Source organism: Aphelocoma coerulescens, chromosome 2 (genome assembly GCF_041296385.1).
Source record: "Aphelocoma coerulescens isolate FSJ_1873_10779 chromosome 2, UR_Acoe_1.0, whole genome shotgun sequence".
NCBI lineage: Eukaryota > Metazoa > Chordata > Aves > Passeriformes > Corvidae > Aphelocoma > Aphelocoma coerulescens.
The window spans coordinates 6238581-6265118 of record NC_091015.1 but is presented as its reverse complement, the minus strand read 5'-3'; the positions used below and the strand labels follow the sequence as shown (position 1 = coordinate 6265118).

The window sequence follows — 26538 nt, the reverse complement described above, 5'->3', positions numbered from 1 at the left end:
GTGAAGCTGGAGTAAGCAAAAATGTTGTCGTGAATGTGATTTTGAGAGTAAAGCCCTGAATAGAAAACTTTCTGAAGGGAAGATTTTGGTCTGTGGGGTCATCTCTGATTGTACATCTCTGGCAATAATCTGTAACTGGTCTTCTCACACAGTGTTCCCCTTTGGTCTGCTTGGGTACTAGAATTTGTTATCCAGCTGAACAACTAAATTAGTGCATCTACAGAGCATTGCTGAAAGATCCAAATGTCAGAAATTAACTATTTATGACAATCCTAAACCATTTACCAGTGGTGACTGCTAAATGACAAACCTAAAGCCAGCAGAGACCTTACAAATGTCCCTATGCCTGGGATCTCTAAGATGGATCTATAGACTCAACCACCCTCCCACCAGGCAAAGTTGGTTCTAGAAAGGGCACCAAGTGTTTAATGAAATCTAAATTTTCCTATTTTAGCTTTAAAACAAAACAAACAAACAAAAAAGGGTTGTGGATTTTTTGGTTTTGATTCACTGTTGTTTTGGATTTTTTCTGTACAAACTTTCTGCTATGCCCTTTTCTTCTGCAGTTCACACAGTATTTGAAGATTCTTCTCTATCTTAAAAGAATTCTTGTCTTAGATGATGAAAATATTAATGTGTGTAGTTGATATGTGAAACAAGTACTCAGAGCCTTTGATGATCAACCATCAAAACACCTCAGTTCTTTAGTTAGATTATTTGGAAGCTTGCCTTGGGTTTCCTGTAAGCACACCTTATTGGTTGGCAGCTGTGGTGGGTTCCTTTGCAGTTTGTTTCTTGCAGCATCTCCTGCTGCTTCCGTCTCTCTGAGCCCCAGATGTGAGTGAGTGCAGGGTTGGGAGCCTGCGTGGGCGTGTGACACGGAGCTGCGGTGACAAGTGCGTGGGAGCAGCTGCTCCAGACAGTGCCACGCTCTGCCAGCCCAGACTGCACCTCCCTGGCAGCTCCTACAGGATTGTGAAACATAGGTGCCCTCCTGTGGGCATCCCACTGCTTCTCCTTCCTGGGTGGAGAGGCTGGGATTGCCTTGTCTGCCTGGAGGTGCTTTGGCTTAGGTTTTGAGCAGAATGCTAAGAATCTTTGACTATGCTTGCTGTTGTTTTGTTGCTTTTTTTTTTTTTTTTTTCACTTCTAAACCAATTAAAACATCAAGGACAAAAAGCATCCTGCTCTCCAAACTATAATTTCAGCATTTGTTCTGGAAATCAGCTTCTCCTCCCCTCATCCCAGGAGAGTTTGACATTGCCCTCAGGTCAGGATATGGCACTCCATATCAAGGTAGACATTTAATTGTGTTGGTAAATGCACGGACCATAATACAATTAATTTTTGGCTGGGGAACACATGTGAAGGTAAGCCATTAATCAAATATTCTTCAACAAACACTGTTTGTTGTTTGGGAGTACAGAGCATTTCATTTCAGGGTCACTGTGAATGTAGCTGCTTCATTGCCTGCCTGAGCTGGGCAGAAGGTCTCGTGTCAGATTTGTTTGCTTAACCTCAATATAAGGTTTCCATAGCTCTTCATGTTGACAATCTTTCCATGAAGCTGTTTAATGGCAGAGAACTGCACTTGGCAACCTGAGCTGTAGCTCCAGCAGGATGATGCTGTTTTGCAGTAAAGCCTTTGCTCCAGTTCCTCTCTCACACTGATGTGGCCTGGAACACTGAGCATCCAGAGGCCAAAACTGGCTTTAATCCATGCGAAATAGAGGTGCACATCCAAACTCTGCAAAGGTCAAGACTTTCTGGAGAGAAGGTGAAAGAATTTCACATGAGCTAGTGCTTAATACAGGAGCAAGAGTGGCAAACAGTGCCCATGTGATTTATTCTGTCTTTAGCATCTGTATTAGTGCTGCCTCCTTTGTGTGTGGTAGAAAAGGGGTGAGTTTGGCCATGTTCAGTGCACCTTGAAGGATTTCTGAAAGACAAGAAGCACCAATGGCAGCTGAAACATGTATCCAGGTGATAGAAATGGGCTTTTGGCAAAGGAGTCCTTGGCGAGGCAGCGCCAGCCTAAACTCGTTCAGGAGAGTGAACCTCAAAAATAAATGAGTGGTTAGCTGAGTTTTTTCATCTTTTAGAAGGAAGTATTGCCTCTTTCAGCAAAGCTAGTTAAAATGTGCTTCTACCCCTGTGAAGATCAAATTCTGCTCTGTTATGTGTATTTAAATACATTTGATTTACTATGTCTGACTTTTTCAGAGTGGCACAGGGGAAGATTTGATCATTGGGCTCTGAACACAGTGGAACAATTTCCAGACTTGGGTGCCTGAAATTAATAGTATATATCCTTGCTGAGCCATCTAAGCCAGTTGATCTGAAGAAAAAAGCAAAGACCTTCTTAAAAAAAAAAAAGAGAGAAGAAAACCAGAAATATTTTGGCTAATTTCAGCAATATTTGCTCATCACCCCAATAAAGGTGGTGAACAATAAGCAATAGTTTCCTACATAGGGAGTCTAAGCTTTACAGTACTGGGTTTTGTCCTTAAAAGCCAGAGGAAAACCCTTACCTCTAAAGCAATCAAAGGGATAAATAGTAAGTAGTGAGGAGTATTGCTGATCTGACATCTTGTATATTTGCTGGTGTTCACAGAAATCTTTCAAACAAATAGTGGGGATTAGTGCAAACCCATTTGCACAGCTGTCTAGATTTTGTTGGATCAGAAGCCCAGTCTGCAGAAAAATAGGTGGATTATCAGCAAATTCTTACTAATGGCAAGGGAAGACAGGTAGGGAGAGATGTTCTAAATTTAGAGAAATGGTCAAATCCATGGCTGTGGAGTGACAGATTTGGGCTTTGTTGCAGATGTTAAGAACATTTTTCTTTTTCCCTTTTTGTTGTTGTAGAAACAAAGACTAAAAAAGAAGCCAAGATTTAGCATTTGTCTTAATTTCAGTAATGTATTTAATGAATAGCCATGCCTTTGGGATTCCTTTGTGATGGGCCAGCTTTAACTTGATATTTGTTTAAACAAAGTGGACTTACACTCTGGTATTATCCAGGCCACTGGAGTGAAGAATGTGTAAAAAATACTAGATTATGAAAATGCAGAGAAGAAGATTATCATGTCTTATTTCTGCGTGTTATATGGAACAGCTGCATGTAGCAATAGTGACACATATCCATGCTGTCAGATAAATCCTGAAAGATAAGGCTCTCCTGATTTTTGGGTGGTGTGGGGGGTGTGTGGAGCTTCTGTGCAAGGGAGATATCATCAGGGGGTTTCTGCCCCATGCTGATGTGTTGCTTTTTCATTTGACCACAGAGTTTAGGCATGATGAAGAGAGTTGAAATCTCAGACTTTTTTTTTTAAGAGAGAAAGCCCCACTGGACACCCAAGGATGGTGGCTACCTTGGGGTTGTCCCCAGCCTCAGAGAATGGTGCTGGAGGACCACGTGGCCATTCCAGAGGTGAAATTTGGGGTAAGGCTCCTCATTCAGTATGGCTGTGCTGAGGGGCTGGAGAAGCTGTGGGTGGCTGCAGTCCCCTCAGTGACCCAGGAGAGGTTGTGCAGCACCCAGGAGGCCACAAGTTAGAGAAGAGGGGATTGAAAACCCTTTGGAAATTGGCCTTAGGTCACCTCTTGTTCCAACTGCAGTTTCTTGGCATGGGTTTTGTTATTAAAGACATTTCACTGTAATTAAGTGGCATTAAAGTCAACCGAGCTGCTGCTGAGGGCTGGCCAGAAGTCATGCTGCTGTTAAAGTCACCCATCATTTTGGGATGAGCTTTGAGGCAGAGTGTTTGGAGCTTTGTTTGGAGAAGCTGGAAGCCACAGTGGCTATCACAGGAAGCTCCCATAGCCCCTCGGTTTGGAAAACCAGGATATGGGGACAGTGAACATGGTCAGTGGTGGAGCTTACAAAGCAGAACATGTGAAAAATCTGTGCTGCAGAATGGGAAACTTACATCCAGTGCATGCAGCTGCTTCCCTGGAGAGCCCAGGCAAACTCAGGAAGGGGGAATGCCAATGGAGGATGGACCTACAGCAGTCGTGCTGGGGCTTTAGCCATATTTGTCTCTAGTTTAGGCAAGAGAGCCTAGAGGGAATCCAGCTGCCCTGGGCTGGGTGAGGGCTCTCACCTGTGCTTGGAAAGGAGAATTGGAGAGTATGACTCCCAGTATTCACACCATCATTTTCACCCCTTTATTACATTTTGTGTTTAAGAAGATGTGTGCAGCTAGGAGGAGGCTTTTCTTGTGCACAAGTGTGTTTTCAGTGGGAGCATCCTGGCACTGCCTCCATGCACTGACTTTTGCATCTTCAAACATATCCAAGTGCTCTGATGGTTCCAGCAACATCAGACTTGGGGAAGGCAACAGCAAAAGGCATCACCACAAAATGAGCCTGTTGAGTCATCTCCAGCCTTTCTTTCCTCTGCCTATCACTTTGTCCATTCCAGTTTTAAAGGTGAAAAGAAGAGACACATTTTTAAGGGCTGGTTTCTGCTTCAAGGTTTCCATCTATTTTTTGTCAGGGTGAAGTTTTTCCATGTAAAATTTTCTGACAGTGCTTAAATTTTAGGATTTGGAGTGCTACAACAGGAAAGTGTCTTCTGCTCCCACAGAGCTGTTGAAGCCAAGAGTGTCCAAAATCTCATGTCTGCTACCACAGTAATGAGAGGGAAAACAGGATTATGTTGAATAGATGAACCTCACATGTTCACACTTCTTTGTTCTTGGGATCAGTTGGGAAGAGTTATGAGATTGTGGTTCATGTTCTTGTTGCATTCAGATTTTATTTATCCTTCTGAGATGATACAGTCATGATGTTTAGTGTTAGAATATATGGATTTGTTAATTTTTTTTTTTAATGAAGAACTGGAAAAGGAAGGAGAGTATGCCCTTTGCTTCAGCATGGCTAAACCGAGTCATTCCCTGCTGCAGAGGGGCTCTGCAGGAATGGGGCACTGATGTTTGGGATGGCATTGTTGAAAGACCTGCTTGCATATTCAAATCCTGTGACATTATTAAATAAATAAATCAAGTGACATTAAAGGAAGTATCTGAACAGCACATCCTTTCCTTTGGAAAATAACCCTGCAGGGTGCTGAAATCTGCTGCTGTGGGGCACCAGGATAACTGTGCATCATTCCTCACTTGGGAACCATGTCAGGGACCAGACTGGAAAAATTGTCTGCAGTGGATGTTTTTTACTCCTCTGTCATCTAGCTGCCAGGAAGAGGAGTTTAGTGCTGTATTTCGTATATGCACTGTTTCTCTGTTTCTGCATGAAGCTCTCTTAAGTCTTTCCAAATTCTTTACCATAAAAGATAATAAAACACTACAGTACTTCATTAAATGGCATCCAGAACTCTTCCAACACTAAGGCACAAATCAGATTGGGAGCAGGACAGCAATAACAGGAAAGACTGGGGAAAATTCACTTCCCTTTGGAGTATCTGGATTTTTGCCATCAGAGAAAACCTGGAATCCATCCACTGTAAGAAAAAATTAGCAGGTACTTAATAATGCAGTTTTTTCCCAAGACTCCATGGATACCCACCAGTAATGATTTACTGTAAGCACTCCATGAAAAGCACTGTTAAATCCTGCTGCCTTCTGCTTTGGAGGTCACAGAGAGACAGCTGAGCAAATCTCAGCAGTGGCAAATACAAGGCATGAAATACTGTCACTGGGAAAGAAGGAGCCAAGTCTTAATCACATAAGCAGATTCTCATATACTTTTGCCATGCTATTTTATAAAGTGTTTATATAACTGAAAAGATTAACCTGGAGGAAAAAAAAAAGCTGGAAAAAATATTTTTACGGCTTCTTATTTATGGCTTTACTATGGTTGAGGAATTAGTTTGCATTTTACAAAGCCAAAAAGTGGGGGAGGAGAGAGAAGGAGGAATCTGAGTAAGGAGAGATATTTGCACGGCTCTCAAAATATTAAAGAAAACCTAAAATCCCAAGGAGTTACTTCTGTCAAATGCAGACACGCAGGCAAATCTGAGACTGGAGCAGGACTCAGTATCCAGGCAACGTCAACATTTTTTGTTAAGCTACTGCCAGTGCCACTGACAGCTTTTGCCATTTTATGGTCACATTAAAAAAAGAAGATGCCTGACATCACTGAAATTCTTAGAAATTACTTTCTTATCCATCCAGCAGATGTGAGGCTCAGCAACACACGGCACATGCACATCTTGCAAAAATTCCGAGGGAGAAATCCTGTGATGAGTTCATGGCTGGGAGCTTGTGTTTCTCTCTAGACCTGGCACTTTGTTTCCCTCAAATTTCTTATCCTCTCCCTTGGACACAGATACTTGCTGTGGATTAGGGGAGGAATCGTGTTCAATTAAGCCCTTTATAAACAACTTCTGCCACTTCACTGAAGGCTGCAGGATTAGAGGAGCCCTTTGCTGTGCTAAAGAAGCCTCCATCTCTTCTTTCCTCGTTCATTTTGTGTGGTGCAAAAGCCAAGGAGGTAAATGAGGTCAGGAACTTCATTAATATGCTAATAATGTCAATATATGAGGGGAAGAAGCCCTTGCTTTTGCAGCCTTAAAGGGGTAAGGTGGGACTGGTGGGCACAGAGCAGTGCAGCCTGGTGGGCTCAGTGCTGTAAAGGAAGGACGCTGGTTTGCCATGTCCTCGGAGAACTACAAGTGGTTTTGTACTGAAGTTGTTAACACAGTGAAGCCAAAACTTTTCTTGGAGCTGAGCAGTTAAAACTGTTGAAGAGCCAGCTTCATTCTTCACCGTGGACCAACTCAGGGAGCGCTGAGTGCTCTCCAGGCATGGCTGCATGTTTTGTGCCCTTGGAGCAGAAAGTAAAACCATCTGTCACTTTGGGAAGTGCCTGGTGACAGCAACCAAGGCAAGGTTGTGAAGACACGTGGAGCTTTGCAATCATGGAGGGGGGTAACACAAAAACCCAGTAAAAACTTGCTGCTGACATGAAGATGTTGAGCTCACTGCTGGCTAAGTAGCTAAGCACATTAGGAGGAGATGCACAGGGAGCTGCTGAGCTGCAGAAAGTCCTTTGGGCTCTGCTGGTGCCCCACACGTTCCCTCCCACGCCGGATTTGTGCAGGCTCGATGTGGCAGGTTTGTGCAGGCAGGGGGGGTAAAGACTGGGACAGGAGCATCCCCTTCTGCTCCCACTTTCTCCAGAGCTCCGTCCATGACCCTGAGTGGATCTTCTCCCTGTTTTGGCGAAGTTTCATTAATTAATGTAGTTTTAGAGTGTGAATTTTGTAGTAGGTGACTGTGAATAGGGAGGACTGAAGGGTGGAGGAGGAATTTGAAGGACTGACTTAAGCTGCTGGTGTTGAGGGCTCTGATTCAAAGACCAGCAGGACCTTCCTAGTCAGTGCTGTGTTTGGCATAGGAGCTAGTGTGGTATCTTTTAACATGTGCAGGAAAAAACCCACTTGGAAATTAATTTAAAGACATCTTGACAAGCTCAGTTTTGCTGGCAATGAGCCTGGGTTTTGCTACTGAGACCAGTGGAAGTTCGGTCTCTTGGGTTGAGGGTTGGTGCTTTCCACCCTGCACTTATCCCACTCTGAGCAATTCCTGAAGACACAGGAATTTTGCTGTTTGCCTTTGAACACATAGGCTTGTAATGGAAACAGGCAGAAAATAAACATGAAGGAATGCCAGAAACCTGTGGTCACTGTAAAAATCTACTTCATCTGCTGTGGGTCTTTATTTTCTTTAAGATTTTTGATTAACTTTCTGGTTAATAGGAGTAGAGAAGGGATTTGTCTAAGCAGGAGACTTGCAGTGCAGTAACATCTGAAGCAGATTTTCATCTGAAGCACTCACAGAGATGATGTGAGTTTTCCCTGGTTGTGCAGTTGCCTGATAGCAGAGTTTAGAATAAAACCAAAGTCTATTAATGCACTCAGTCACATTTCAGTGCTTCTTCCTTCCCTCCTCTGCCCTGTCAGTATTTTATTATGACTAGAAACAACCTACTTGGTTTAAAGGAATATGTGGCTTGGAGCAGTAATTTCTGTTTGTATCTGTTAGCACAGAGGTTTTAATATTTTTTTGCTCCAGTGACGTGCTTGCAAATGAGCTGAGGGTCAGATTTGCCAGGCTTTATTGCCAGCTGCCAGGTGATGATGGAGTGGGGTTTTTCCACAAATATGTAATAATAACAAAAGTGTTCAGTCTGAAACATGGGTAGGTTTTTACAGGCTGTTTTAGGCAACCTTGACTCTGAGGGCCAGAATTGCACCAGGTGGGATTATGGAAATCTTATAAGCCTGTGTTAGAAATGTGCCCATGAGAACAGAGGCACCTGAGTGAGTGACTAAGGATCTTTGGGGCAGACCAAGAAATTCAAGCATCTCTGCTGCTGGATATATGCAGAGCTCTGTGACCATAGCACTGAGTTTCTGCTTTGTTTCTTGATGTGGAATTTAAGGATTAGTAACATGAGAGCTACTTGGTAGAGTGGTTTCTACTTTAAGCACTGAAGCCACTGCATGACCCTTGACAAGATTTGGGGACCTGATGGCTCTCTATAATGAATTCAGGTCATCTGTGGTACTATTTTAGATCATTTTAAGATTACTTGACAAGGTACAAATAGTAATGTGATTAACCCAGTGTATTGCTAAGCTAAGTCACCACTAAAAGAGATGCCATGATTCCAGAAGCCTCTCCATTTGAGGCTCAGTGTGTTTTGACAAAGTGAACAGGGAAAGATGCTGGCTGCAAATTACATGTCAGCTGGGATGTGCCTGAGCACTGGTCCTCTGATTCATAAGGGGATCCTAAAACATAAATGACCAAGGAAGCATTGTGCAAGGAGTGACAGTGGTGTTGCCTCTTCCCCACTGTGTCTCTGGCTTTCAAGCAGATCTCCAAGGACATGGCTGACAGCCTTTTCAGTCTCTATTATTAGCTGTTGTGAAAAGTTTCAGACTATTTTTTCTTCTGCCAGGTATTTTGTGTTGCAGACTGGCAAGATTGGCTTTTCCAGGAATATTCTCTTGCTGCCTTGTAGCTCCCAGGTTTCCAGTCCTTCTGTTATCTTGAGGCATAAAGACTCAAAGCTTTCTCTAGTTCATGTCTGTGTTGGTCCCAGCCAACCCACTGAGATTTTTTACACAATCCTAAAAATAACAACTCTGAACTTTACAGTGCTTAGTATTTTCACTTGTACAATGAATGAACAGAGAACTTTTCACCACCCAAGCTGTTCCACGCTATCCTTTCACTGTCATCATAGGATTGTGGCTCCCACAGCAGCTTTTTAGCTGGATGCTGTGGATCCTTTTTTCCAAGTTATCTGTCTGCCTGTTACACAAATTGGTAGAATCACCAAGAAATGGGAAATACTTGGGTGGTTTCTACATCACTGTAGAGAGCAAAACAATCCAGTTTTCCCTTACATGTCCACTGTCTCTTTCTTTATCCCTTCTGTACCTTTGGAGATTGTTAAGGTGCTTCTGTACCACCTCAAAAAGCTTCAGGGTCTGTCTTTCTCACTGTGCTTTCACCTCTTCTAAAAAACTCAGTAAAGTTCCTTTTGCTATCAAAATTGCTCAGTTTGATCTGGGTGCAAAGAATCTAAAAAAAGCCCCATTAAAACAAACAATAACAAAAAAACCTGGAAAAAGAAAGCAGAAATATTTTCTCTTCCAGATCTCATGTGTGAGATAATATATGTTTTTCATCCTCTGTATTCCTCTCTCTCCTGGTATATTTGGAAAACTAATTGTGGTAAACTCTTAATGAAATACCCACCTCATAAACAGAGTGGTTTAACACAGCATGAACAGTATGTCCTTGCAAAGAAGGACCAGAGCCATTGAGTCCAACAGACCCCTGTCTTGTTCTGTTCCTGGCCAGCCTCATGCCAGGCTGCTGCTCAGGGACTTCTGGAAAGTCACTTCTCCCTGTGCAAAGAAGCTTCAATCCATGGCACTTAGCTCCCTTCTGCTGAAGGTGAAGAGGTGCTGTATGAGATGGAGCTGGTGATGGTTCCTGAGATGTTTATCTTGAGAAGTTAACAGAGCTGGTTTGCCAGTTGTTCAGTTATTATGGCATTAAAGCATGCAAAGCATTTAGCTTTATTCCTTTGCTTGCAACTACTGATGCTTCTGAATCATGAATTTGTAGCAAAAGTAAAGGTAGAAAATAAGGGCAGATCTTGCAGGTTATTGGTGGATTTTTTTTTTTTTTTTTTTTTGCATTTAGGTTTTTTTGGTGCAAATTTGGTTTTTTGGTGCAAATTTGGGGTTTTTTGGTACAAATTTGGGGTTTTTAAAGTATTTTATTTTTTTTAAAGGCCTGATGAAGGTCTACTGTATTTTGCTAAGGATGGCTTGAACAAACAGACGAAGGGAGCGGCTGCAATGCAAAAAGACTGTCCAGGGGAGTGGATTTCAGTCCAGCCCCTGTCTGCATACAGAGGATTCCTCTCTTTCTATTATATTCCCCTTGCTGGAGCAATCCCACTTGTATTAAGAATGTGGTGTTGGGTGATATCGTAGGAATTTTCACTCTTGGCATTACTCCTGTGTTTAGTCCACCAGGATGGAGTCCTGTGTGATGTCCTTGGCCATTGATGTAATCAGACTGGCAGTGGCTGTATAATTAGTTGAAGTCCTTCCCATGAATACCCAGGCTAGTCCTTGGGATTTTGTGAGGTTTGAGATTGAGTTCAATGAGGAGTTCAGCTCACTGCTACAAGACCCTGCTTTCACTGCCAAAAAAAAAATTGTGGAAACACCTATAGGTGACTTCATCATAGGTTTCAGGTTCTTCTGCACCATCACAGCATCAAAGAGCAGGAGAGCCACACGTATACTCCTTTGCCCTTGAGATTCATAGGGAATGTTTCATTCCTCTAGAAGTTGCTGATCTCTTGCAGCTGAACTATGAGGTCCATTTTTAATCAGTGAAGAACAGGAGAGTCATCAGTGAAACTGCTGGAGCCAGGAATGGGAAAGGCTTTTCAAGCCTTATTGAAGCATTTAGCTTTTCAAGGTGTGGTTCAATTTTCTCTTCAGTCAGCATTTCTGTGTTGTCTCACATGTCTAACAGGATGCTGCTGACCACTGTGCCTGATTTTATGTTAGTAATACATATATAACATATATGTCTTTATTTCATCCACTGTGGCATAGGAATGGGTCACTTTGGGGTGACTGCCAACCCCAATGTTGCAGTAATCATAATTTTGTATTATAAGAGAACACTTAAGATTATTTTCAACTAAAAATAGCAGGTAATACTATTACCAAGCCAGGACAAGAGTCTTTTATTGTCTTATTTTGTATGTCAGCAGATTTCTGGCTTTTGCTGTCAGATTAGTCTGTTACTTGCAGGGAGCAGAGGGATACAGAACTTGAAATGGCTGAGAAATCTCATAATCCCATTTAGATTTTAGGATAAGGGTGTTGTTTCCAGTGTGCACCCTTGTCACTAAAGTTGCATTTTGGGATAACTGTGCCAGTGTGAACGTTAAAGCTGCAGTAATGAGTGTGAAGCTGTGTCACTCCTAATGCTCCTGCCACCTTAGGAATTGCAAAGGCATGGCTGTGCCATGAGGAATGCTCACTGGGTTTGTGTAGGGATGACATCCAAGGACAGCTGAGCACCTGTGCAAACTGTTGCTAATTCAGTGAGTTTTTCCTCTTCTCTCAAAATAAATCTCCAAAACAGAATCGGTGGAGGTACATATTTCTGTAGAGTTGTGATGCTCTGATTTTTTAGTCTCTTATATTTCATGGGTGCTCAGTATGGGATAGTTGTAGGAATTTCACTTTTCAGGTACTGGCCATCCCAAACATATCACTTTTTTGGAGCAATTTCTGTCTTTATTCATTAGCTGACATTCCCTTTACGATCCATTCAGTGCGGGTTGTAAGACTTTAATTTAAACTGAAGGGGATATTTTGTTCAGCCCTACAATGCCCATTTTAACTTTAACGTCGTTTAATCTGTTCCAATTCTGCATGAGAAGTGAAGAAGCAGGAAAGAAAGAAGGACAAGAAGAGAACAAAAAGGAGATTTGTGATGTTCCAGTGAATCCTATCTCCTTCTCAAGGTTTTGTGGATCAATATTGTTGAAAGGCTTGACAGAAGAAAGAAGAAAGAGAAGCAAGAAGAGATGAGAAAAACACAAGTGGAAAATGCTTCTAAGGAACTTACTATCTCTGCTGGGTTTTTTTTCATAAAAGTTACTGCTGAGATGTTTTTCTTTAGCTGAGAACTTACTAAATTTTAGAAGTGGTGTTGTCACCAGACATCTTGTACTTCTTGGATCAAATACTGTTTTGGTGTTTTGAGCACAGCCAGATTGTGATGCATTTAAAAACAGCTCAGCTTTTCACAATAAGATCTGAAATTGCTGAAGAAGTGAGTGCTGGAAACATATGCACCAAGTTTATTAGAAGGATGCGGAGAAATGATAAAATTATCATTTGGATGGTATCATAGTCATCAGTCCCAGCTTATTGCTCTTCTGGGATAGATGCTCTGAGTCTGAAATAATGTTTTTCTTACTAGAAATCACCAATATGCCAACGCTACCATCACTGTTCCTCCTATTCCTGCTGGTTTGTGTTACAAGCTCTGGGAAGGTAGGATGGGAAAACATCACAAAGACGCCAGGATGTAATTTATAAGTAATTTACCAAGAGTTCTGGGGAATATAGTGTGCACCTTAGGGGACTGCTAAAAAGAAGTGAAATTAGCTTTTAGATTTTTCCGACAGATTTTTCAGAGATTGAAATCTTTCTTAATGTACAGTGAAAACAGCATGAAGTAGTATTAGAAAAGGGGGACGAAAACTTGCTACAGGGAAACACTTGGTTATGATTATGGGAAGTAATTGAGCCCAGCTTGGAGTCATAAACTTGCAATTCTTTTATGGGGTGTGAGCTGGGCTTGGACCAGATGGAGAAAGTGGTAGTTTGTGTTTCTCTTTGAAAACATGGGCTACATGCTCTGTTCAACCAGCCTGCAAATGGTGTTTGGACTAAACAGGCTTTTTGTTATGGTCCATTGCATCACCTGGACTCCTTTTTTTTAGAGCAAAAAATCTCTTTTACATATTTATTTGAATGTTTCTTTGAAATATTTTCCACATTTTCTATTTATATGAAATATGGTTGCAGTTAAAATCAGTCTGGTGTTGTAAGACATGTAAGCATGTGCCAGCACCACTGACAGCATTAGAAAATGTTCAGTTTTGCCAACATCATTATGTAGAGCTTAAAAAAAGAAAATTAGAAAAAAATCCAATTTAGGGAAAACTTTAAGGACAATATGGCAGAGAAACATGATTCATGTAGAAGTGCAAGCATGATTCATGCTTTACCTTTCTGAGGGTGGATCTGAACTTTATTTCTCTTAGCAATGACAAAAACAGAGGGCATTTTGAACGAGGAAATTCTCAGCAACAGGGAAAGGGAAATACTTGGTTTTGCTGATCTGCAGTCAGCAGCCAGTTCAAACAGTAATTGTCACTAAGGGGATACATATTCCTCTTAGCCTTCCTGTTTTGAGCTAAATGAGCTCTTAATTTTCAAGGAAGAAAACATTGTTTTTTCCATTTTCACATCAGAATAAATTAGATAGGACTAACTGGTCCCCATTGCCTGCCCTGTGTTCTGCTGCTGCATTTTTATGTCAGGCTCAAGCTCCCATTAAAAAGGCAGCCAAGGAAATGGTTTGAAATATCAGTATTAAAGTATTTTCACCATGGCACAGAATTTACACCTCCATGAGATGGATGAATCAGTTTGTGTTTCAAAGCTCTGATGGCTGTACTTGTTTGGTGCGATGGCATCTTCCATATTGTCTATCTGGTGACCAAATCTGAACACCCACCCTCAATTCTACCTTATAGAACAAATCTTTGTGTCACATCCAGAGGATAAAAGATTTTTGTTATGTGTGTGCCTGAAGAGTCCTGGTGAATCACTGGGGGCAAGTTCTTTTATCCTAAGAGATGGAGAACTTAAAAACAAGGAGCATCAAAAAGGGGGAGCCCAGCCACTGATGGGGCTTTTTTGGGCTCAGATCTGGTGAGCTCTGCAGATACAGTGGGACTAGAGAAGTGCTTCACACACATACACCAGTGTTTGTTTGCTCCCTCCCTGAAATAATTTTGTTAAGCTGCCCACTGCTTGGTACCTCTCAGAGTGAGCTTGTGTAGGATTTTTGGAAGGGCACAGTGTTATCCTTATACAGCTAAAAAACCGTAATACAGGATAACTAATTTGGGAGACTTTAATGTAGCTTGACAAGAGTCCATTTCATGGTTGTTTGGAAGGGATGGAAGGGATTTGTGTTTTCAATCTCCAGAACATAGATGGCCCCAAAGGAACTCTTTGAAGCACAGCTTTTTATTATTAGTTTTACAAGATCCTTGCACTGGAATAATTAAGATGTAGTACCTGGTGTAAATGTGCAAGTATCTGCTAGGCCATTAGCTGTGGGAGACAGACTGATTATACTCAAAACACTTAGTGCATTTTTAACAAATTACTGTGAAAGTCAGTTGTTAAACAGTGTTGTTTCATTTTCTAGTAGCTCTGTGTGGAAACATTAGAGTCTTGCTGCTTCCCTTAATAAGGGGAAATGAGCTCTCCTGGTGCAATGGCCCTGCTTGAAAAGGTCATCAGCAACTATTTATCCTTGGTTGCTATCAAAAAGGGGGCTGTTTCCATGCTGAAGCAATAGCAATTCGTTTCGTTCTCATTAAAAAGGGATTTAAATTTTTGGCTTTCTGATGACATTAAGTCATTCTTAGCAATCCTTTGGCCACTGAAGAATGAGGAATGCTTTTATAAAAGAGAGGCAGCTTGAGGTTCAGACTGCATTGGTGGTGTAGGCAGCACTTCTTGTGTCTTTGGCCAAGTAAAAACTGGAAAGGGAACTAAATAACTGTTGTCAAATATGCCAGGGGTGAGTCTGGATCAGAAAGCAACACTGTTCTCAGTGTGCATGTCCCTCTGTGTGCATGGTAAGAGAAGAATGACTAGGCTTAGTAGGCAGCAAGGAGAATCCAGGTTTGGTTTTGGGGTGCTGGTTTTCAAATGGGAAGTACTTATGGAAGTAGGTTGAGAATCAGCACATGAAATGTGCTTGTGGGGAGAACCAGAGTTTGTCCCACTGCAGCTGCTGTCTCAGTTGTGGTGCCATGATCATGGCAGAATGCAGGGAGGGGACAATGCAGATGAAGTTGCAGAGGTAAATGTGGTGGTCACACAAAGCCAGATGGGGTGTGCAGAGCTTAAGAGTTCTTACAGCTACATTAAACCAAATATTGAAGCTAACACAGACACTTTCCTATGCTAATTCCTCACCTCGTTGCTCCATTTTCTTCTCTTCTGTGCTGGGTGAACAGTGAGCCTCAAGGGAGAGGCTGGGGAAGGGGCTTTGTAAACACACTCTGCTGACAGGAGATTTTATGCCAAGGATTGTTATTTGGTAGAAAGCATCAGGATTTTCACTTGCAGAACTGAAACGGGCACAGAGATGAGGGTAAAAGAAAGTAGGAGGACTAGTCAGGAGGGATAAGTCTGGGAACAGCTCCATGTTAATTATCATTGTGCCTCACTTGGAGATCAGTTCAGAGCCTTGTCTGGAAGGTAATGAAGTGTCTTGGTAATAATTTGATTGTTTCGGTTGCTAGGTGGAAGAACAGTGGTGTCCTCTATACTGTCTTCTTCCACGTTCTCCATAGGGTAGACTTGGGGAAGCATCTGGTAGCTGAAGATGGCAGAAGAACCTCCCGTCACCTCTGCACATATTCTTGGAGTCCCCTAAGTCCCAAGATATCCTTGCATCTTTTGGAAAAACCAGAGCTTTCAGGGAATCTGTGTTGATAGAGGCCTTTTCTGCAGTAGTCATGGCTGGGTTTTGTTTTCCTTCCTAATGATACTAAGTCCCAGAAGCAATCATGGGCACAAGGAAAAAGGCGTGTTTCTTTGTAGAGGAAAAAGGTGATATAACCTTTAATTCCACCTAGGAATTAAAAAGATAAGACTCTCATTACTCATATAGGGTTTGATTTTTGAAAGAGCTGAGCCTCACAGTCTAGTGGTGTCCGGAGGAAAGGCTGATGCTCTGTGATTTTAAAAAAAGCTTTTGATTTAACAGGGCATTTACTATAATCTTAGGAAGGTCGGCTATGATGGTTTGACCATGCCTTGGATCATGCTTGCACCCCTTTCCAGCTGCTCAAGATCCAGCCCATGATGATCAACCCTTTCCTAAAATAAACAGCTCTAAATGTACAGACTCAGAGCCGAACATCATCATACAGCCTGACTGATTGGGATGAGCAACAGCCTCGTGCATGTTTGTCTCATTGAAAAGGCCACGAGGTGGATTTAGCTGTGTTACAAACAGCTGTGCTGGTGCTTTTGCTTTGCAGACAGCAAATTTGAACAGAGCAATCTACACTGAGCACAGGGATGGATATGTGCAGCACGGGGAGGGCATGTCACAGAGAAACTCCAGCCCATCACTCCAGCTATGGTTTCCAGAAAGTGTCAGCCTTCTTTTTATGAATTGGCAGGAGCTCGATCCCATGAATCCATTAGTCATTAGCTGTGGAGGGCCGGGCAGTCCAGAGCTCATGGACAGTCAGCTGGGCTCTCCTGTCACTCCCAAGACCCAGCACACATGAATCAAAATAGTTGGGTGATGTCACGTCACGGTGCCAGCGTGCCCGGGACGCTGCTGCCAGGAATTGTCTGTCCAGGGGTGGTTTCCTTTTACAGCCTGTTGAAAGAGTCATCATGCTGAGCTGCACATGACAGTTCCCTTCAAGAGGGTTGGTGGCTCCTTCGCACAGTCAGTATTTTTCAAACAAGGGAGCTTATCAGATGGCTCCTGAACTTTTCCACATGAGCTGATCCACTGGGAAATGTTGTTTTGGTTTCCGAGGCTTCTGACAGCTGATGTATAAGACCTCTGTGGCTGCAAGCTGGGCAGACTTTGAACTTCTCCCTGTGTCCACACAGACGTGCAGGGCAGTTACTGTATGCCAGAACTAAGGCTGGAAGTGCCTGGCAGGCAAGGGTCGGCAGCCTGCTGCAGGACAGCTCTCCACGAAGACACAGCCAGGCACCTCAGAGCTGAGCTGCTGGCCAGCTGGACTTCTTTTGCAGCCACACTGTCTTTCTGGAGCTTTATTTTCTCACAACTGGGCTTTTGGTGTAAGCCACACCTCTCCTTGCCCCTTGTGCTGTCCTTTTTTCTCCAGCCCCGGGCATGAGCGACAGCTGCTGCCACACAAGTGCATGTTGCAGCTCATGAAACGTTTTGGCAGCTTCAGAGGGAGCAAGAAGAGAAAGGAGCGATGCAAAGTCTTGGAGAGGCGCCACTCCGACCCCCACGGCCTGTCTGGTAAGGAGCCTCTGCGTCCAGAAAGGAGGGACGTTGCTTTTTGGGAGAGGGTGGTAGTGAATAATTGAGCAACAACGTTGTGCTCCCAGTTTCACTGACTGAACCGTGCAGTCGTTGTGTGGAGTTATTTTGGTGTTGGTTCGCACTAGAGATGAAAATCTGAGCTGACACCTGTAACACACATCAGCCACAGCCTTTAGGAAAAGAGTGGTGGTACAGGAATTTTTACAGTGAATCCCTGTGGCAGTCAGAAGGGGCTGTTGCCTGATGTCACTTTAATTGAACAATAATAACTAAGTTCTGTTATATCTATTGAAACATGAATTTTGAGTAGAAAACTTTTCTTATCAGTCCCATAACTAATGCATTTAAAAACATCTTTCTGATACTACAGTTGTCAATATAACTGTTTGAGTTGCAATTAGGGACCGTTCTCTCAATCAAAAGCTTTTCCTGGTCACTGAGTATTAGCTCCAATGCAGGTGCTGAGCTGTGTGTGTCAGAGAGTATCTGTGTGTCACACAGGGATCAGCTGGTCAGGAGAAAAGGGATTTTTCAACAGGATCTGGCTGTTTTCTTAGTAATGGAGAAATACCAGTTTTAATGCATTTCCTATATAGACTAATGGTAGCTGGTTCTCTGAAGACCATGACTGTTACTGAGCAATTCTGTTCTGTGACTAAGAGGGTTAAAACTGATGTTACGCTGAATCAGCTGGATAAGGCTCAGTTTAGAGAGGCTGATGTGTACAAAGAGTAGGCAAGGCTCTTTTGCTCTCTATTGATCAGGAGTCACTGTGTCAAATCCAGCAGAATGATGAAGGTAGGAGTAGTGTTGGACCAAATGGATGGTGTGGAGACATATGCGTACATTTAGTGATGAGGAGTTACAACTGTTGGATGGGTGGCTGCCCAGGGAGCTTATTTTTCTACTATTTAATGTTTTGCAGTTTATTTAGTGATTGGTTGTGTCATTTTTAAGTTGTAATCCTTGCAAACACTTCTCCTTTTGTTCCTGTTGTGTACAGTTAAGTGGTTTTAAATCTAAACCTGTGTACTGTGTCTTGTTCTGCATTTCCCAAAACCTACCTGAGGGTTTCTGTAGGAAGGTCAAGGTGATGTGAATGAGAAATGACCCAGGTCTTTGTAGTTTCACAGTGTCAGCAACATGCACAAAGACAGATCACAGAGTTTATGCAACAAGAACAGGAATATTTAGCTTAAAGATTGCCCAGACATAAAATGCCTTCCCAAATTTCTAATTAAACACCCTAAATTCTCATGTAGATAGAAACATACATGCAATTTGTTGATTGAATGTTGAATGGCACTTTGGACCACTAATTCACTGTCTTATTGTGGTTTCATCAACAGAGGGAATAGCCAATATCTGCAAAAAGATTCACTGCCGGAAGCACTAAACATGGTGTTGCATGTCTGCTTCCCCTGAGTCTAACTCTAAGCCCTGTCCTCAACTCCCTTCATGGAGAAAATAATTTGTTCTGCACCAAAAAACCTGACTATATGAACTGTAATGTTTGTGGCAGAGTTATATAAAAAAAATTGGAAGTGTAATACCAGCAGTGCCAAAACATGTGCTCCTTTTCCTCATTCCCATTATTCCAGATCTGTAGCCCACTCCAGTGGTACACAGCGAGCACCAGGCAGTTTTCTGCACAGTTTTTACTCTACAGGCTTTGCAGATGCCATTCTTGTAAGAGTGTGACCAGGTCAGCTCCCTGCGCTGCCATCATCAACAGAGAACTACTGAGTCACAAGAGTGGGAAAAAGCAAAGGGGATGTGTCCGGGTCACTTCCTTCCTTGGATGCTCTGCTGCGGGGATCGCCTTTGCCATCCCAGCAGAGTCTGAGTTCCTCTCAAGAAATGGGTTAACACACTTAGAAATGCCTTCCCTTCATGCCCCCCGCCCCAATGGCCTTAATTAATTGCAGGGAAATGTCAGAACAAAAGCTTTGCATTATTTGCTACATTTAATCTGTATCCTGTAGCTATTAGGCCTCAATAAACACTTTCTGAGCAGATTTCAAGGGAACTGCTGGCATTCAGCAGGTGTTATGATCAGTATTAGTGTGTGCAGGAGCACTGGTAACAGCCAGGCTTGGTGGCTCCTCGGGGTTGGTCACAGATCAGCACATCCCATTTGGTTGTCATCTACCACCAGGGGTGAAAAATGAATGACAGCAGCCTCCCTGATGCTCAATGAGCTTGGATTGTATTCAGAAAAGGGGTGGAAAAGAAAACAAGAGGAAAATATCCCCTGATGCTCCAAAAGGGGTAATCTGATACCTGGACTGGTTGAATTTAAATTTTTGATTTTTCTTGGCCCCTTCTGTAAGTGTTTTAAGGAAGAATCCTCCAGTCCTTGTAAATAGGATTGGGCCAGTGCAGCTTCTTGGCTTCCCAGGGGTAGATGCCATCAGGCATCTAAGATCTGCAGCTAAGATTATCAAGTAGTACCATTCTTCTGTGTATCCGTTGAGCTAAACCCCATCCCTCCGCTGCACCAGGGCAGAGGTTGCATCCTGGTGGAGAAATGAAGAGTGGCATTGCCAAAGATGGTCATCTCTGTATTTCCCTGGGTTTGGAGCCTTACAGTCCTTTCATTCCAAGTGAACAGCAAGGGGAGACCTGAGTATGGCCAAACAGAAGCAGAGAACACACAGAGAGGGAAAGGAGGAAAACATGAATGAGCACCAGGAGCAAACGAGAGGAGGAGCGAAGGCAGAGATCCCACAGTTTGCTCCAGGAGAGGAGCAGCCAACAGGGAGACCTCGAAGCTTGAGCTGTCCACCAAACAGCAGGGAAGCTGATTTATGCAATAGGATTTTGGCAGGGCTGAGGATGGGGATTACCCAAAATTTCTCCAGTGTCTAGATGACCACTGCATAGTTTCCTCCTTCCTCTTGCAGTTGCTGTGCAGGGTTCTGGCGGTTTCTCCTCCTGACAGCTCTCACCACAGCTTGATGTGTTGTACATGGATAGACTCTGTGGCATTTCTGAAGGGGAAAAATTTTTAACCCCAGAGAGGTTAATTGCTCTGCCCTTTAAAGGACACCATGTATTCCACAAAGGACTGAGTGACATATGCAAAAGGAGTAATGTTTAAAGTATTTTTTCCCTACCCAAGTCATGAGTGCCCAGCAAAGGAACCCTTCTGCAGCACATGTGGCTGCTGTGAGCCTGCACCTGGGCTGCCTTGTGCTGGGCATTTAGCCTCAAAAAACTCCTTTAGGAGTCGTTTAGCTGCATGGAAATGTCCAGGAGCTTCTCCTTGCCCATGCTGCTCCTCTTGGGGTTTGTTACTTTTATCAGGTGGCTTTTAATCATCAGGTGCCAAAGCTGAGCCCCAACAAGCCAGGTCCAAGGGGCTCTAAGCAACCCTCAGTGCTGCCTGTCAGCCCCTGTTGTGTCCCACCTCAACAGCACTCTTGAGGATAATTTCCCTGCCAGTTGTTATAATTAGGTGCCTATTAGGACTAAATTAGGAGTGAGCCTGCTGGATGTCTCAGACCCCAATAAACACACGTTCAAAGATGCTTCAGCCCCGCCATGTGCATGAATCAGGCGGTCTTGGAGTCCCTCCATAACTTGCTTGGTGCACGTTTTATCTCATGTCTCTGAGAACCACCGTGGAATGGAATCACAGAATCACAGAATCACCAGGTTGGAAGAGATCTTCAAGATCACTGAGTCCAACCCATGCCCTAACACCACCTCAACTAAACCATGGCACTGAATGCCACATGCAATCTTTCTTTAAACACATCCAGGGATGGTGACTCCCCCACCTCCCCAGGCAGACAATTCCAGTACTTTATCACTCTTTCAGTAAAAAACTTTTTTCCTAACATCCAACCTAAATTTCCCTTGGTGCAGCTTAAGACTGTGTCTTCTTGTTCTGTCAGTTGCTGCCTGGAGAAAGAGACCAACCCCAACCTGACACCTTTCAGGATGTTGTAGAGAGTGATAAGGTCACCTCTGAGTCTTCTTTTCTCCAGGCTTAACAACCCCAGCTCCCTCAGTCGTTCCTCAGAGCCCTTCACCAGCCTTGTCACCCTCCTTTGGACACTCTCAAGCCTCTCAACGTCCTTCCTGAACTGAGGGGCCCAGAACTGGACACAGCACTCGAGGTGCGGCCTCACCACTGCCAAGTACAGGGGAAGAATGACTTCCCTGGTCCTGCTGGCCACACTGTTCCTGATACAAGAGGAGGGGCTGCTCAGGCTCTAGAGTGCATCTGGGAGGTGCTGTGGGGTGTCTTTAAATACTCAACCTAAAGGGAAATGTCTTCCCCTCTCAGTCAAAAACTCAAGGGGTTTCTTCCATCTCTTGTCGTGGTCCTTCCCAGACCCCTGGGGTTGGGTGTGAACGTGGATCATGTGTCAAGCAGAGAAATTATGCTCTTCCTTCTCAACAATGGAGATGTGGTGACTGCCTCCATGACTGCCACGTGCAGGTAATGTGCTGTGGTACGTGACCAGCTTGCACAGCTGTCCATGGGCAGGGACTGACACCAAACTAAAGAGCTGGTGCTTCGCAGCCTCTCCAAGTGGAAATGAATACCCAGGGGATAATTCAGCTTGGCTCTCATCACAAGCCTGAGGACAGGGAGAGAAAACATGGGAGAAGTGCAGGGTGAAAACATGAAGCACAGAAAACATGATGGAGAAGCAATTGCAAAAATGAAACAGGACTTGATCTCCTTCTCTTCCAGTCTGGAGAGCTGCAGCTCACCCAGTGCTTCACCCCAAAGTGGGTGGTGCTGCATGTGGGAGGATCAGACATATTTATTTTTCTCATTCTAGTGGGATGTTTTTGTTATGAGGCAGTGGGGGAGAAATCATAGTGAAAAAAATTCTGAAGAAATAAATGAGAGTGAAGGAATTGCTGCATGTTCCAGTGCTGCCGTAAATGACCTGAAAGAGCAAAATCCTGTTGCTCCAGTAAAGCAGCTTAAAACCACCATCATCAGAGACTGGGCATGAGAAACTGAGACAGCTTTGGTTTGTTAATGATTTTCTCTACTGGTTTTCATGCTCTGTTGAGCTGACAGTGATTTTAGAAGATGTGCAGCCCCAGCTGATCAGTAGTGATTAATCTTGTACTACAGAGAGCACTGAGACCTGGAAGCTGTGAAATTTCTATAGTTGGTTGTCGGGAAGGAGAAAAGCAGTGACAAGTCTGATTAAATATCTGAGACTTTTTAATTTGCCACTTTCTGCTTCCTTATAGTCACTGTCCTGGTGCTTTCTGGCACCTCCTGGCTTTGTGCACAGCTTTGAGGCATTCTGAATGGGGGGGAAAGGACTGTGGCCGTGAAGCAGTAGAAACAGGAAGGTATTTTCAAGCAGGTACCTGTATATTCAGATAGTAATAAACCTTATAAGCCCGCACTGATTTGGTGGAAACTGAAATGGAGGTAGATTGAGTGGAGTGCAGCATCCTGCCTCTGCAACCCTTTGCAGGCTTAAAGAACATGTAGACTCTGCCCTCACGATGAGTTGTCCAAGAATGCAAATTCTCTGAGTAATTTATTTTCAAAGAAGTTATTTTTGCCTGAAGGGCAGGTTAGACATGTAAAAATACAGTATGTTCTCAAGGCACAAATTTCCAGATCAGTGCTGCAAATGAATCTGCCCACGGACTCTTCTTCCCAGTCCTGCTCCAGGCAGCTCTGTGTGTCTCATCATAAAGTTTGGTCAAAAATATCTGTATTACTATAAATGACTGAATTACTCAGCACTGACGTGCTGTTGTCAACAACGTGGTGGGTGAGAGCAGCCGTGCCAAGCCTCCCTTTTGATGGGCTGCTTTACAAACTGTGCAGGTTTTTGGGCAGGGAGATCTCCAGTCTGGGAGTAGTCCATGTGGTTCTGGTCTTTGTTGCTGCTTGTGGGTGCAGTTGTTTGTCCCCCAGACACAGCAACAGCAGAAAGACTAAATTTTTTACTGTCTGAAGGACACTTTCCTGTAATTCTGCAACTATTCAAATAGTGTTATTTGAAAAGTGGGATAAATGTTATTCCTGAAAGAAAGAAATTAAAAACAAATCTTGGGATTGAATCTGAGCAAAGATGTGAAATGCAAGTATGGGGAGGAGTTCATTGAAGTGGAAAAGGACAAACTGAGATAGAAGGAAGCTGGATACTGACTGTGAGTGAAAGAGGGTGCAGATCCTGCCTGTTTCTGACAGCATATGATATTTATGTATTTATCAGAATTTCCTTTTTCCACCCTCTGCTTCTGTTATTTTCAGGTAACAAGTAATTTCTGATATGTATGTAAGGCTGGAATACTATCTCTGTTACTTCTGATATAAATAAATATATGATTCATTTTTGAGGCTGAAATAATGTAGATAAGACTTTTATATGTGACACCTCAGTTTAACGAACACAGCTTGGAGTGCCTTCATGATGGATGCTGGAGGGTCACAGCCTACATGCTAAAAATCACTGGAATTACTCATTTCCATGCATCCTCTCTCATCCTTATTACACCAGCTGGGAGTAGCGTAGAGATAATTTTTTCCCTGTTTTCCCTGTACTTTCCAAGGGTTCTCACTTCAAAAGAATATCTGCATGAGAAGCTGTTATCCTAGACTGACTTTCTGCTTATTTGAATGTGCTAAGCTAGACCACAATTTATTTATACTCCCATGCATCCATATTACAAATCCTGTTGCCAGACTTTAAAAGCAAATTTCAAGCCCAGGTCTGTTTTCACAGCCTAAAATTGCACTTGACAGTAGCATTTAGGTAGGTGGGTACTTTTGTTTAATTAGAAATCAATGTTTTGGACTATTGACTCCTTGCTCAAAGTTTCAGTGAATTGCCCAAGAGTGCAATTTCAAAGATGTTGTTAAGGCAGTTTGTTTGTCAGGTTTAGTGGATCAGCAAATCCCAGGAATTACCAAGATTCAGCTGTTTTCTACTTTCACCTCTATTCTTGTCCAACCTAAAAGCAGTTCAAGGACTTAAAAGTGCTCTTAATGCTGAGATTGAATGCCTTGAAATTGTTTCAGCCATTTGATTGTCATTCCAGAGTCACACTGACACGTGAAGGCTTCAGTCTCGGGAGATGAAGGGCTGCTCTGTGAGATATCGTGGTGCAGCTGGCAGGCTTGGCTCAGGGGCCTGAACTCTCCCTGCTGGAAAGGTCACACAGCCTTACTTGGTTTAAGGACAGACCCCAGTGCTTGCACCGGAGAGTTCCCATCCTGTCCTTTTTCTGCTCCTCCTTTGATAAAGTTGGGGCCATTTAGCTGGAGGAGGAGTGATGGGATTAGCTGACATTAATTAACAGCATCCTGTTGTTTCTTCGGAGTTTTTTCCAGGCATTGGAAAACAGCTGCTTCCCAGTGCTCTGTTCCCTGTGGGGCAACAAGGACCCTTTTGACACACTCGGGGCTACAGTCACCGGATGTTTAACAGATCCTGCCCATCTGGCCCCATGGTTTTATTTCAGTCAGAGCAAGAATGATGAGAGTGAAACCAGGATCCCTGTGACAATCCTGCCTCTTCTGGAGGGCGATGCTCCTGGAGAGGAACAGATGATTTGTGACATTTTCACTGCTTGCATAGAGTACAGTTAGAGATGATAAACAAGAGCAGGGCAATAAATCAATTTAAGAAATACAGATGAGGCAGAAATGAGATATCAAGTCAAACTGAGACATGAAGGAGATGGAAAGCTTGGAATGGCAGGGCTCTTGCTGCAGCAGTCACAACAAAAGTTGGGTGGGTGTTTAGAGGTGAGGGTTGCACCAGTCTCAGTGAGAGAAGGACTGAGTTGAAAGGATGAGAAGCTGGAATACAGGACATAATTGCATTACTGAATTTAGGGATAGTTAACACCCAGGGATCAGTATGGGGACTGCTAATGTTCATCAGGGAACCTGGGTGGTGAGGTGAGCCTGCAGCAGGACATGCTGGGTCCTGACTCCCAGTGAGTCAGTCACCCTAGGACTTGGGGTTGTAGTGGATATAATCTGGAAAATGATCCAGAAATGTGCTGGAGCTATCAGTAGGTGAAGCACATACTGGGCTACATCAGGAGGAGTGAAGCAATCCAGTCTAGGAAGTTTTTATCCCACTCCACCTTGGCCTTGTGGGGCTGCACCTGGAACAAGGTGTCCAATTTCTGGTCGCCCCCACCTGAAGGACAGGAGAATGCAGGGAAACTGGAGAGGGTTTTCCTGGAGGACTGTCAAAATGTCTTTTGTGACCCACAGCAGATGTTTTGGGTTCTGTGAGGAGAGACTGAGAAAACTGGGGGGATTTTTTGTCCAGCAGAGAGAAGACTAAGGTGCAATTTAATAGCAGCTTGAAACTGAAGGGCAGTTTCAAAGGTGATAGAGCCAACTTAGTAGTTGCAGATGGTAAAAGAAGGTGGAAAAGGCAAGAGTTTGTGGCTGAAGAGGATCAGATTCAGGTAGCAAAAACTCCCTCAAGAAGCTGGTGTGGTACTGGCACAGGTACCTAGAGAGGCTGTGGCCTCCGTCCTAAGAGATTTTCAAGACTCTTCTAATCAAAGCCATGGTTGACCTGGTCTTGATTGATCCAGACCTGTTTTGAGTGGGACATAGAAGAAGCCTCCAGACATCCTTTCCAATAACATTTCTATGATGCTCAATTGTTCCATTACAAGGAAGGCTGAAGTTGCAAATATTGTGGCTGTACATTCTTTCCCACCCAATTCTCAATGCAGGCACAAAATTGTTCTTGTTTTGATGAATATTCATGGACAGGATGACTTCTTGGTAGATACCAAGCTGGTACAAGCTGGGTGTGCTTGTACAGCTGATTTGGAGAAGGGGACCACTGTGAAGCCCAAGACCAACACCAATACATTTATTGGGCCAACAAAGGCAGCAAGATGTGTGTGTTTCCTATGACAGGCACCCAGGCTGCCTTCTGGCTGTTTCATATGCATTAAGCATCACCCTGAGAGTCCAGGGCAGTTTTTAATGTCCCCTGAGCTGAGAAGTGTCTGGGCACCCCCAGCTACTGCCCCACTTCAGGGAATGTTAATTTGCCAGCCTGAGGAGTTGCAGTGGGACTCAGTTTGTATCAGCTATGTGTCACTATAGCAACTCCTCGCTTAACCAGTCCCTGCACTAAAAATAGATCACCTTGATCTCAAGGAAAGAAAA

General features: G+C 43.5%; 1 protein-coding gene across 8 annotated transcripts in view; it reads left to right on the top strand.

The window, feature by feature from the left end:
* Positions 1-26538, top strand: part of PRKAG2 (protein kinase AMP-activated non-catalytic subunit gamma 2) — a 214235-nt gene that overhangs the window by 87392 nt on the left and 100305 nt on the right. The window contains exon 1 of one of the 8 annotated variants that reach the window (XM_069006362.1): positions 16420-17363. The exons of the other annotated variants lie outside the window; for them this stretch is intronic. Within the exon in view, the coding sequence (XP_068862463.1) occupies positions 17258-17363 (106 nt within the window). The 5' untranslated portion in view covers positions 16420-17257. Of the gene's footprint in view, positions 1-16419; positions 17364-26538 lie in introns of those variants that run through there. 8 annotated transcript variants of the gene reach the window in all.